Source organism: Heteronotia binoei, chromosome 1 (assembly GCF_032191835.1).
Source record: "Heteronotia binoei isolate CCM8104 ecotype False Entrance Well chromosome 1, APGP_CSIRO_Hbin_v1, whole genome shotgun sequence".
Taxonomy (NCBI): Eukaryota; Metazoa; Chordata; class Lepidosauria; order Squamata; family Gekkonidae; genus Heteronotia; species Heteronotia binoei.
Window position 1 is genome coordinate 253,607,213 of NC_083223.1, and position 13,821 is coordinate 253,621,033.

The following is a 13,821-nucleotide window of genomic DNA, read 5'->3' on the forward strand; positions in this document are numbered from 1 at the left end:
TGGAGGCTAAAAATCTGTGAACTACCTCAGCTTAGAGGGAACACTGCCTGCAATTACAACTGATCCCCAAGCAACAGAGATCAGTTCAGAAAATGGCTGGTTTGGAAGGTGGACTCTATGGCACTCTACCCCACTGAAGTCCCTCTCCTTTCCAAATCCCACCCTCCTCAGGCTCCATCCTTAAAATATCCAAGTATTTGCCAACCTGGAGGCAACCCAGGCTTGACTTGGAGAAGTGATTTAAAGAGAAAAATGCTTTCTCCAAGCCGGCCAACAAGGCAGTGGGGGCTTTGAGAGCCACAAAGTGTGTGTAAAAGAGCCGCATGTAGTTTCCAAGCAACAGTTTGGCCTCCTCTGGTCTAATCTTTGCTCTGTGATGGAGCCAGAGTTGGAATCATAGCACCCCTGGTGGCAACAAAAAGTTACTGCAAGGTGACTTAACCAATCTCAGACAGAAGTATGCTATGTCCAGGACAAAAACAGCAGACAGCAAAAACCCACAGCAGCTCGCTCACCTATGTGGGCACCAATTGCTCCAATTTGCTTTAGGGGTGCTATGCCATTGGTTACGACTAATTGTTGGAAACTACCAGGTGTTCTTTGAAGTAGCTGACTGTCAATAACCAGCAAAGATTGAGGCCACGATAACAAACTGTGAGACACTTAGTATTTGAAAGTCCATTATAAAAGTTGATGAACTCTTTCTTACTTGATAGTTGTTGCTGGATGGGAAGGAAATGGCACTTCTCACCTATGGTACAAAGGTAGGCTCTTATGCCAACTGAACTTTATAATCGTCCTTCCTTTAAAAAGGCACAAAGATCTTGAGTTCCACCTTTTCTTCGGCTAGCACAGGAGGCTCTGGAAGACTCGCCAGCTATGCTGGCTTCAACCTCTTTTAACTATGGAGCCATCCATGTATAGCGTTTCCCTGTGTTCCTCTCTATTCCTGCAACTCCTTCTGACCCCTGGAAAAGATCACTCTTGAGGTCACTGCATCTGTGCAGAAGAACAGCCATACAGATTGGGGGGGGGGGGTCTAAAGCAAGGAGAGGCAAGGGAATGATGTGAACTGCTCAGGATGTGAACTGCTTCACTCAATAGGGGAAAAATTAGAGGAAACATTGCAGGCAGCCTCTTCCCCTGGTCATATTCGTGAATAAGACTTCCTTGTCAGGAAGGGAGTTTGCTGGAGCCCAGAGCACCCCATATCTCTTATTTTAGATGTTACAAATAGGTTAATCGCTGGTGAGATGAGAAGATGATGCCATACTCCCCACATGCTCAAGGTAACTCTGCTTATTACCAGTTCATGTATACAGCACAGTGGGATCCAGTCCCTGAAAACAGATTTCAGGACTATGCGATAGCTCAACCAAGTCCTCTCTATTTCTATCCAGAGATGGTGACCAGGACCCACCCATACGAAAGCACATTGTTGGTCCAACTTGAAAGTTTCTATGACCTTCACAGAACACCCAGACTGGCAGTTGAGCCCTGTCTTGCAATAAGCCCAACCTAGCTTATTTCAGTATCCACAGTGACATTTTCCTCAGATAGATCATTCAGCTCAAAGGTACTGTCAGTCACTTCATCTGATATTAGCTCAATGTCATTGAGAACCAGATTGTTGGGATCCACATTGCCAGGATCCACAATATTGACCATCTCAGCCTTCCCCAAAACAGACTTCAGCTGGAGCCAGAAGAAGGGCTGCCGGCTGGGTTCCAAAGGCCACTCTAAATAAGTCTTGGTACTCAGCATCTTCCGTAACTTGCAAAATTTGTTGGGTAAAGCTTGTAGGTCAATGGGCTCCTTCACCACCAGAACCACATCTTCAAAGCCCAAGCCCACAGCCCGCTGGTGGGCAAAGTAGAGTTCATAGTTGCACCACTCGCTGTCTACAAAGTTCCGCGAGAGAACAAAGATAACCTTGCGGCTGTTTTCAATGTTCTCAATTATGTTGTCAATGATCCACCGACCCGGTGTGAAATCCCGTTCATGAATGCATACACGGTATGGCGGTGTTGAAGCCTCCAACCGCTGGAGGAGCTCATGCCTCACCCACTCGGCATCAGAGCAGCTGTAGGAGATGAAGGCATGGTAGGCAAATGGTTTGGATGGCTGGGAGTGGCTAGCTCTGTATTTAGAACGAACAATGCGGAAAGTGGCTTTGAGGTACCAAGGAATGTCAAACTTCCAACACAACACCATGCAGACAATTGCCACTGTGGCTGTGATGGAGACGGCAATGGCCACTACCACAGTGACATCACACTCTGTCACCCTTGGGGCATAAGCTGCCACAGAAGTGTGCCGCAGAGGTTCAGGATGAAAACAGGTCCACCCCTTGGGCCAATCCAGCAGTGTTAGCTTGCCATCTCTCAAGGTCTCCTGAAGGAATCCATAGAGGTCACAGACACAGTGATAAGGGTTATTCCCTGCCTTCAGATAGGCAAGAAATGGCATGTTACCAAAGGAGCCCTTGTTGATGGCCCCAAAGGAGTTGCCGTCCACATGCAAAGTTCTCAGGTTTGGACACTTCCACTTTGTGGGAATGTATTTGATCTTGTTCCCGCTCAGCAGCAGCTCTTTGAGATCAACAGCAAGTTCAAAGTAACCCTTGTTGAGTGCTTCCAAGCCAGAGTGTGACATATCCAGGAAATGCAGTGTGATGGGAAGACAATTAAAGATCTCCATGGTAACTGCATTGTAAGCCAAGCTCAGCCAGACAAGACTGGGAGTCCAAGTACATGGAAGCTCATTCAAGCCTCCAATTAGGTTGCGGCTCAAATCTAATTTGGACAGTCGGGCCCAGCTTGACGTCAAGTCGGCCACTGTTTTCAAGCTGGTCAGTTCATTGTGGGTCACGTTAAAATCCTCCACTTTGGGCAGGGTGTCCCGGCCAGTGCAGGCCTGGTTGTAGATGTTGTCGTTTTTCAGGCGGTTTCTTGAAATGTTCAGGGCCACCACATTCCTCATCTCACCCCAGGCATCGCAGGGCACATAGTTAAAGTTGACATTGAGGATATAGAGGTAAGTTACACCAGCAAACCAGGTGAAGGTCCAGTCAAAGCGCAAGATGTCTGGGTTGTTAATATCCTGCAGCACCAAATGGCAAAGGGTCAAGTTGGCAATGCCGGCTTCGGGTGGTTTCCATTCAGGCGACCGAGCAAAATCAATAGCTATGAACGAAAGGTCCCGAATGTGAGACTTTTGAACATTCAAGAGGGCTAAGCGTAGCAAGTTCTCATTAAATTTCCCTCTGAAGAAAACCAGCTCTTCAGCTTCTAACTCAGCCAAGCCAGAAAAGAGATCTGTGGTAGCCATGTAGTACATGAACTCAAAAAGTTTACGGAACCGAAGGTATCGCAGTGGTTTCCCATGCAAGTCCTGAAGTATCAGAGGTAAAGCCTTGGTGTTTTGGTCCAGTGAGATATCACACCACAGAGCTGTGGTGTTGAGTTTAGAAAAGGCTCCAGTCTGATACTCCAGCAAATTGAAGGCTGTTTTTAGGGCAAACTTCTTCAAGGGAATCTCCTTTATTGAAAGGAAGTCCTGACTGCCTACCGTCTGGACAGCAGGCCCACCCATGGAGAGCACTTCTAGTTTCTTTAACGTGCTGAACACGCCATCTAGCATTGAACGGGGATAAAGGTTGTTAGACATGCTCAGTACTCTCAGGTGTTTCAGTGGCTTTAAAGCCTGCGAGGGAATCTCCCCCAGTGAGTTGTTGAAAAGGTTTAGCTGCTCCAGAAATATGTTTGAGGAGAAAGAATCATTTGCAATAAACATGATATGATTGAAACTTAGATCAAGGTCTTTCAACTGGGTAAAAGATGAGAAATCTGCAGAGTTAATCTTTCTGATCTTGTTGTAAGAGAGGTCCAACACTTGCAAAGTGATGGGGAGACCTTGCGGAACAGAGAACAGACTCCGGCCTTGGCAACTGGCCTTAAGCTTGTCTTCGGTGATGGTGCAAAGAGATGCCTCAGACTTGTTTTCCAGACCCACGATCACCAACAGCAAAGCCAACCACAGGACAGTGAGTGGGGGCATCTCCAGTTGACTTCACATATTTAATGTCAGTCTGCCTGAGACAGGTGAGGAAAAAAAATAAGATAATTTAAGTTTTCTAGAGAAATGCCTTTACTTTATATAGCTAGCATAGCTTTTTATTTAATAAAAATCATTACATTAAAAATTACATTTCTGACCCTGCTGGTGGACCTCCTGATGGCACCTTTTGGCTACAGTGTCATACTAGATGGGCCATTGGCCTGACCCAACATGGCTTCTTGCATATTCTTATGAAAGTACTCATGGCTATCAAAAGGAAATTTTGCCCGTTTGCAGATTGTACTCCTGCTGCCTTAACTAGAAGTTACAATTTTGTGATATTTATATCCTGCTTTCCTTTTATCACAGAATTCAAGGCAGCTGGAGAAAAGTTTTTCTACCCAGACGTGGGACTACCAAACCCAGACTGGCTGTAGTCAGCAAGGCTGCTACATAGAATTGCCAGACGCTTGCTTGGAACCTGAGGAAACTCTGGGGGGAAAGGACACCGCTGATGCATCAACATCACTTCCAGCTAAAAACCTGTGAGACTGCTGAAGCTCTAAGATTTTTGCTAGGATGTTGGTGATGTTGCATCTGGGTTTTAGCCAGAAGTGATGTTGATGGGCTGATAAACTCTCCCTCCCATTTCTCTCACTTCTCATTTGAGCATTTGTGAGGAATAGGAGTGCTTTTGTGGAGGGAACTTTGTTGAATCACAACTACCAGAGTAGGTTTTCCAAATCTACCACCTTTCTTTCAGGTAAATACAGTTAAGTTCCAAGAATGGAACACCCAGAGCGTGTCTGATTGAAAGTCATCATTGTTGCCATGAAGGGGACAGAACGACATTGTAGTGCATGAATCAGCTGTGGTCCAGCAAACACAGAAGCCCCTTGGAAGCTTATCAGGATACTTCAAGAAGAAGAAGAAGATGATATTGGATTTATATCACGCCTTCCACTCTGAAGAGTCTCAGAGCGGCTCACAATCTCCTTTACCTTCCTCCCTCACAACAGACACCCTGTGAGGTGGGTGGGGCTGGAGAGGGCTCTCACAGCAGCTGCCCTTTCAAGGACAACCTCTGCCAGAGCTGTGGCTGACCCAAGCCCATGCTAGTAGGTGCAAGTGGAGGAGTGGGGAATCAAACCTGGTTCTCCCAGATAAGAGTCCACACACTTAACCACTACACCAAACTGGCTCTCTTCAGTGTGAATGTCAGTAACGGCAGATGAATAACCCTGAAAGGCAGACTCATTCACCTGCTATTCATCTCACCTATGATGCAAACTTAAAGAATACTTTGGATATGCCCCAGGAGGTTTCCCAGGATGATGACTTGCAATTGCTTTTAAAATACCTAGTAATAAACAGTATTACCAGCGCAGTCACTCTCACCTTCTTTTAAGACCCCCTTTCAAAAGCAATTTCTGCTTTTGGCACGTTTACTCCTGCATAATTAAACTGAGCATTGTGTCAGGCCTAATTCTTACAAACAGCAGAAGAGACCAATTGTCTGGCCCAGGGGTGGTCAAACTTGCTTAAGGTAAGAGCCATGTTGAATAAATGTCAGATTTGGGAGCCTCAAGACAAGGGAAGGAAGGAAGGAAGGAAGGAAGGAAGGAAGGAAGGAAGGAAGGAAGGAAGGAAGGAAGGAAGGAAGGAAGGAAGGAAGGAAGGAAGGAAGGAAGGAAGGAAGGAAGGAAGGAAGGAAAATAGATGGGGGAGTGAGAGAGAGATGGAAAGAAAGCAACTTCAACTTTACATGAATTCTCCAAGCTGCTGACTGACTTGGCTTGGAGAAATGATTCAAAGAGACAAACGCCTTCTCCAAGCTGGCAGTGGGGGCTTTGAGATGGGGCAGTGGGGGCTTTGAGAGCCAGACAATATGTGTGAAAAAGCCACATGTGGCTCCCGAGCTGCAGTTTAATCACCCCTGGTCTGGCCTATACCACTTTGGACTCTGAGCAGGGACTTAGGGGAACAAATGCTCACCCCATGGAATCAAAGCACCCCCACACAGAGAAATGCAGCAAGCCAAGAGGCTAGTTTTCTGCATGCCTGGAAATGTTTTTGTGCGCAGGAGCATTCAGTCACATGCACTCTCAAGCAATGTTCCCTCTAAGCCGTGAAGTCTTGTGAGCAAAAATTCTACTTTGTGAGCTACTGGCATTAAAGTTGTGAGCTACTGCATAAATTAGTGGGGCCGTTTTTCCTGAGCTGAGACAAAAATGTGTGAGCCGGAGGCTAAAAAATTGTGAGCTAACTCACACTAACTCAGCTTAGAGGGAACACTGCTCTTAAGATGTACAAAGGTTTGGGAGAAGTCAGCCCAAGTGTGCCAGACCAATGATGTAGGCAGAGATGTGCATTGCCCTGACAAATAAACACACTAGGAAAAGGAAGTGGGGCAACAGAACCCCTTTCTTAAATGGTATCCCCCATCATCTCTACTTTTTGCTTTCAGTATGGCATCAAGACCAGAAGCAAGAAGAGTCACTCATAGAGCAAAAAGACATCAGTTTTCCAGAGTACACTTCAAGTGACAGGTGGCAAAATCTGCATGGTTGGTCCTTGCACACCAACTCCAGGAGACCAGACAATGAAACTTCACAAAAGCTGATTCTTCTCCCTACTCCTTTTCAGGTCATCTTCCTTTTACCTCAAGTCACAAGGAAGTATGTGTGTTATATGCTTTAAAGCCACTTCCAGCTTATGGTGGCCCTGTGGATTAATGACTTCTGAAATGTCCTAACAGCCTTGCTCAGGTCTTGCAAACTGAAGGCCATTGCTTCCTTTATTGAGTTTATCTGCTTCATGTTGTTCTGCCCCTTTTCTTGCTGCCTTCAGCTCCTCCTAGCATTATTTTCTTTTCCAGCAAGGCCTCAGAACTTGGAAGGGAAGCTGGGAATCCTGACCCTCTCAGTGGGTAATTCTGGCAAAAGGTCAGATGGTGGAGGCAAGCTACCCGAGAGTGGGAGAAAAGCCTCTCCAGGTGTGGGAAAAACCCAGGAGGGCAGGGTGGAAACGGGGCCTACAGGTTAGAGCTGGCATGTTCCACCACAGTGACCTTGTGGGGTTTTCAAGGCAAGAGACATTCCAGAGGTAGTTTGCCCTTGCCTATGTTCACGTCACAACCAGTGTTCCCTCTAAGCTGAGTTAGTGTGAGCTAGCTCACAGATTTTTAGCCCTAGCTCACACATTTTTGTCTTAACTCAGGAAAATTGACTCCAGGGCATAATAATTTATACAGTAGCTCACAACTTTAGCTCACAACTTTAGCTCACAACTTTAACACCTGTGACTCACAAAGTAGAATTTTTGCTCACAAGACTCTGCAGCTTAGGGGGAACATTGGACAACCCTGGTATTCCTTGGAGGTCTCCCATGCAAATACTAGCAAGGGTTCACCCTGCTTAGCTTCCAAGATCTGACAAGATTGGACTAGCCTGGGCAAATCAGAATCTTTTTTTTTTGTCAAAATCTGTATTGTGTGCACTGTCCAAAATCAGCTTTCCAGTCTCAGGCATATCCCCTTTTTAACTGAAGGTGGTGGCAGTTAAACCTGAAACCATCTGTATGTAAAGTTGAAGCTTTATCACTAAAGCACAGTTCTTTCCTGCTTCTCCACTATGCCTCAGGGTAACAGTGTCAGTTAAATTTTGAAGAGTCTTCAAAAGGGACTTTCCTTATGGGGGGGGGGGGCGGGGAGAGAGTGGCTTAACCTCTGACCACCAGATAATACAATTCAGGATCTGTTGACTCTTAGCTAGCTCATCACCTAAAATTCATTCCCAGTTTATAAACACTACCCAGTTTTCCTTCAGCTTTCTGCCTCACAAGAGTCCTGCTCCAGTGGAAACTGCAGAGACATCTGATGAATGGCTGGCAATTACATTCTCAAAGTGAAAATGCCACGGAGTGCATCTTTGTTCCAGTAGCTCTGAAGCAACCTGAAACCTGTTTTGCACCCAGTTCATCTTGCAACATGTAAAATACTTTCTTTTAAGACACTGTAGCTGCAGGCTAAGGGCCTCACCATCATGTCCTCCAACCTTTTACTGTCTTGGTCTCCTCATTATTCCATACCAAACTTCTAGTCTGACAAAAAGTTGAATGTTCACTCACAGGTTTGTGATATATCAGTTTGCCTTCATTCAGGGGTGGCCAAACTCGTTTAATGTAAGAGCCACATAGAATAAATATCAGACGTTTGAGAGCCACAAGACATGAATGTCAGATGTTTGAGAGCCGCAAAACATGAATGTCGGATGTTTGAGAGCAGGAAGGGAAGCAATTAGATGGTGGGAGGGATGATGGAGAGGTGGAAAGAAAGCAACTTTACCTTTAAATGCATTGTCCAAGCCGCCAGCTGGCTTGGCTTGAAGAAGTGATTTAAAGAGACAAATGCCTTCTCGAAGCTGGCCAACAGTGTGGTGGGGGCTTCAAGAGCCACATGATATGTGCAAAAGAGCCACATGTGGCTCCAAAGCAACAGTTTGGCCACCCCTGCCCTAATCAAAGCTGTTGAACATGCCCTGCTGTTTTGGGAACTTAGCTGGGGAAGAAATCTTGTTTTGCAGCAACTAAAGATAGCAGCAAACAACTAAAGATTGTAGCTTTCCTGCACTCTGAAATTGCAGTGACCTGCAGGAAATTTGCTGTCTTTAATGGGAAGATGCTAAAATCTCACACAAGAGAATAAGCAGGAGTCTTGGGGCACCTTAAGGAATAAGTTTTTACTTTAGCCTACATTTTCATGAATGAGAAATCATTTCCATCTAGTACACAACAGCTAGCATAAAAAACATGCTGTTTTCAAGGTGTCACAAGACTCCTGTTCTTTTTCTTTCCTTTTTTTTTGCTGCTACAGAATAACACAGCTATCCCCCCCACGAAAAAGTAAGTAGAAACTCACCTATTTCTGCACTTACTAGGGAGTAAGCTCTTTTGATTTCATTGTGACTTACTGCTGTGTAAACATGTTTATGATTGTATCCCACACACACACACCGTGGCCCTGACTCAAATTAATCACCAGTTTTCCGGTTATGGATCCCCTGATGTCCTCCTACAACTTCCCTTCCTTCACTTGGTTCCTGCTCCTATTCAAAACAAACGAACCCTTATTTCTTAAACTAAGTAGAAGGAAGTACATAAAAACTAGTTTTGTTTTTTCTCCCATCCTTCCTTTAAGGAGCTCAAGGCAACATATATGGGTCTCCACCCCCCAATTCTGTACTCACAACAATCCTGTGAAGGAGGTTACGTTGACCCAAGAACATCCAGTGAACTTCATGGCTGACTGCGGGAGATAATATTATGTGTTTTATATATATTGACAAAATATATCTTCCACTTTTCTGAATATCTGCTTAAAGCTACAAGCTATGAACAGAATTGGAAAAAATAATAATATGCCACTAAAATACTAAATCCAGGTCTTAAGCAACAGAGCAAAGTTTGAATCCAATGGCACCTTTAAGACCAACAAAGTTTTTATTCAAGGTATGTGCACACAAAAGCTCATACCTTCAATAAAACTTTCTGGTCTTAAAGGTGCCACTGGACTCTAATTTTGTTCCACTAAAATACAAAATACTTAAGGAAATCAACACCAGACAAAAATCTTCCTCACAGCAAACATTTCAGGAAAGAAGGATGCAGCTGCTTCCAACTGCCAAAAACAGTTATTATTTTTAATATTAACATAACACAGTTCCTTAATTAAGCTTCTTTTTAAAAAAAAAAAAACTAAAATAAAAACTCATATATAATTTCACCAAATTAATTGCAACATTCATCCTCAGATTTTAGGGCTAGCAGGAAGATTTTTGTCACAGAAATATAAAACTCAAACTGAAACTGGTTCACAGCTATGGTTGCCACCTCTGGGTTGGGAAATACCTGGAAAATGTGAGGGTGGAAGCTTGGGAGGGAAGGGTATGGTAGGGAAGGAACCTCAACAAGGTATAATGCTATAGAGTCCACCCTCCGAAACAGCCATTTTCTCCAGGGAAACTGATCTCAGTCATCTGGAGACCACATGTAACAACAGGAGGTCTCCAGACTCCACCTGGAGGTTGGCAACCACATGGGGAAAGGAAGCTTCGTCTTCTCCCACTGCACCATTTTCTCTACCTGAATTGGGCCCAGACATTTATTTACCCCAGTGGGGGCTCCCTGTGTACTGATGGAGTAAACGTAGGTTTCCCAATAGGGCAAATAATACTCAGGGCTATTTCAGGTCAAGAAAATAGCACTGAAGGAAAGGCTGAAGTGCTCTTTCCTTGCGTACAGTGATCCTGATCCAAATCCCATCTATGCATGCTTGGGATTAACACCCAATATTTCTTGATTCTGAGAACCTGAAGAAAACCAAAACTCAAGGGAACTTTATAACTGAAACTCAAAAGATTTTAAAATCCTATTTAAATTTTTTAAATGCATGAAACTCCCCCGCCCCGGTTCCGCTTTGCTTTCACTGGATTTCAAACAGGGAAGCGCATAAAATATCTGAAATGTGCAATAACAAATTTCAGAGAGTCTGGATTAAGGTCAGACCCAGACATGTGTCCTCCCCAAACAGGACACGTTGCATTCTCTATTGCTTCCAGTTGATTTCATAGCACTCCTAGCTGGGGAAGGGTGGGGGAGAGAAGTCAGGAAGAAGCAGCATGTCAAATATTTGGGTGGTTGCCTGCCAATGCTTGTTTTCCAACGTTAAACTTTAATAGGTTTTTGGCTTCCCAGATGCATCTAAGCTCTTTTGTTTGCTCACATTGTCTAGCATCCTGCTGCTTACACAAATTCACATTTACAAGACATGCTGAGCATTAGAATGAAACAAACAGGATGTTCCAGATTCTTGGGTTTTTTGAGGTGGGGTTAAGGGTCACCAAAATTCAAACCGTCTGGGACCAGACTATTTCAAGGGCCATAACCTGCCATATTTGTTTAATATAGATACATCTTGGCTAAATTGTTTTTTTTAAACTAACAGCATTAATAAATGGAGGGGGGGAGACACCAGAATAAGAAAAGCAGCTTAAGAAGCATTATTATAAGAAATTATAAAACAGCTTTTTAAAAATCAAGAATAAAGTAATAGAAGTAACAAATGCGCACAAGGTTATAAAAGAAGAAAAACTTTGCAAACTCAGTGCCCCAATGAATTTTTTTAAAAAATTACCAGCTGCCAAAAGGTTAACAAGTTGGATACCAAGCAACGCAGTAGGATAGGCAGGGGGTGGGGGGTAGGGTTGCCAGATCCAGATTGGGAAATTTATGGAGATTTGGGAATGGAGCTTGGGGAGGACAAGACCCTCAGTAGGATACAATGCCACAGAGTCCACCCTTCAAAGCAGCCATTTTCTCCAGAGGAACTAATCTTTGTAGTTTGGAGATCACCTGTAGTTCTGGGGGATTCCCCAGGTCCCACCTGGAGGCTGGCATCCTTACAAAGCACTGTGGTGGGAGCAGGCTATAATAGCGGGCACCACCTCTATGAAAGCCCTGTCTCTGGTAGCCACCTCCAAAGGTGGGGCCACATGGAGCCTATCTTAACTGTTGGGCAGAATCATATTAAGTCCTTTATGAATTCACCAGACCATTATGGTCATCTTCAGAGGCCTTGCTTTGGGTGCTTCTGTCATCTGAAATTAGGCAGTTGGTAACCCTTCTCAATCATGGCACTAGAGCTCTGGAATTATCTGGCCCCACTAGTGGACCTCCTGATGGTACCTTGGTTTTAGCCTCTGTGAGACACAGAGCGCTGGACTGGGTGGGCCACTGCTGTGATCCAACATGGCTTCTCATATGTTGTTATGTTCTCTCAGGGGAGATTTGTCTGTCCCCTTCTGTCGCCATCTTCCACCAACAAGTGAAGACTTTTTCCCCATTTCTTCAATGATCCCTCCTTCCTAACCAATGTTTAAAGTCCTGTAGGTATTTTTCAAAATATATTTTATTAAATTTATATTAAACTTAACAATCAGAGGTGTTTATATACCTTAGAAATTAAGTTTCGTAGGCATTTTAAGCCTTCATCTGGTTAGTCCATGCTAGCCTGATTTTGTTAGATCCCAAAAGCTAAGCAGGGCTAGCTCCGTCTAGTATTTGGATGGGTGACCACCACGAAATACCACAGTGACTAAGCAGCAGTAGCGAACCACCTCTGAATGCTTTTTGCCTTGAAAACCCTATGAGGCTGCTATGTCAGCTTCAACTTGACATAAGGAAAAATAAGTATTTTAATTTTTACAGTTTAAAAAAATATTTCAAAAGTTGTTTTAATGAGGTATGTTTGAGACTGGGTCTATTTTAATGGTTTTATAATGTATTTTAGCATGTACATTTTAAATTGTTAGCCACCTTGTAGAAGGGAAGGATACAAATTTTGTAAATAAATAAATGACACACTTGCCCCTCCCCCCCAGCCATGTATACCTGCTCCTAAGTTTCACCTTTAATACCTGCGGGATATCCTGCTGCCATTCAAAGTGTAGCAATATAGGAGAAGGCCTCAGTGGCAGCATGACATACGTGGAACATCCTCCCAGGCAAATTCACTGCCAGCAGGTGTCCTGATGGATCATGAACACAGTTGGCTTTAAAAGAAGACTGGACAAAATTCATGGAGAAGAGTTTCTTGGGGTGATGAAAGGAAAACTCCATAGAAGCATCAAACCTCTGAAACTCAGTGCACAGAGGCAACATCTGAGGAAAGCCTTGGCCTTTATGTTGTGCTTGCTGGTCCCCACCTTAACCAGGTCACTAGCCAAGACAGGCCGTTGGTTTGACTCAGCAGGGCTCTCCTGCTGTTTTTATGACCAGGACCACCCAAGCAAATCACAATCCACACAACATAACAATCCTATGACTGTTCTTTATCTTTGCAATACCATGCAAGTCATGGATCAGGGTTGCCAAACTCCAGGTGGCACCTGGAGATCCCCCACTATTAAAATTGATCTCCAGATGACCAAGGTCAGTTTCCCTGGAGAATGTGGCTGCTTTGGAGAGTGGACTCTATGGCATTATACCCTATTGAAGTCCCTCTCCTCTCCAAACCTCATTTTCCTCAGGTTCCACACCTAAAATTCTCCAGATATTTCCCAACCCAGAGCTGGCTGCAATCCTACAGACCTCTCACATTTTGCCTGGTTGCACCTTTAGATTACCTGTCCTCAACATGTATTACCATGAAGCACTGCGACAGCAAGAGCGAGCATCCCTTTCTGAACGGCAGACAAAAATAAAAAAAGGTAAAGGTAGTCCCCCTGTGCAAGCACTGAGTCGTTACTGACCCATGGGGTGATGTCACATCATGACATTTTCTTGGCAGACTTTGCCATTGCCTTCCCCAGTCATCTACACTTTCCCCCCAGAAAGCTGGGCACTCATTTACCTCGGAAGGATGGAAGGCTGAGTCAACCTTGAGCCAGCTTACCTGAATCCAGCTTCCACTGGGATCGAACTCAAGTCATGAGCAGGGCTTGGACTGCAGTACTGCAGCTTTACCACTCTTGCCACATGGTTCCTGTGGACAAATAAGAGTTGTAGCAAATGTCATCCTCCCCTTTCCCTTAGTGGTGACCTTAGGTAACCTACATGGTTCTCCTTTCCACAACCCTGCGAGTTTCTGACTGACCCAAGTTCACTCAGCAAGTTTTTGTGGTAGGGGTGGAATTTGAACCTGGAGCTCCTAGACCCTTGTCAGGCACTTTAACCACTACACCATGCTGGCTTTGATAGCTCACA

The 13,821-nt window shown here is 44.5% G+C and overlaps 1 protein-coding gene across 1 annotated transcript; it reads right to left on the reverse strand.

Annotated features, from left to right (window-relative positions):
* Positions 1 to 1,492: 1,492 nt before the first annotated feature.
* Positions 1,493 to 9,364, reverse strand: LOC132581706 (toll-like receptor 2). The gene is made up of 2 exons (XM_060253095.1): positions 9,306 to 9,364; positions 1,493 to 4,094 (listed from the first exon to the last, which is right to left on the reverse strand). Exon 2 carries the CDS (start codon positions 4,057 to 4,059, stop codon positions 1,519 to 1,521), a length of 2,541 nt encoding a protein of 846 aa, XP_060109078.1. The 5' UTR covers positions 4,060 to 4,094; positions 9,306 to 9,364; the 3' UTR covers positions 1,493 to 1,518.
* Positions 9,365 to 13,821: the final 4,457 nt, after the last annotated feature.

Coding starts and splice junctions, on each gene's coding strand:
- LOC132581706 (XM_060253095.1), bottom strand. CDS start 4,059: ATGCCCCCACTCACTGTCCTGTGGTTGGCTTTGCTGTTGGTGATCGTG.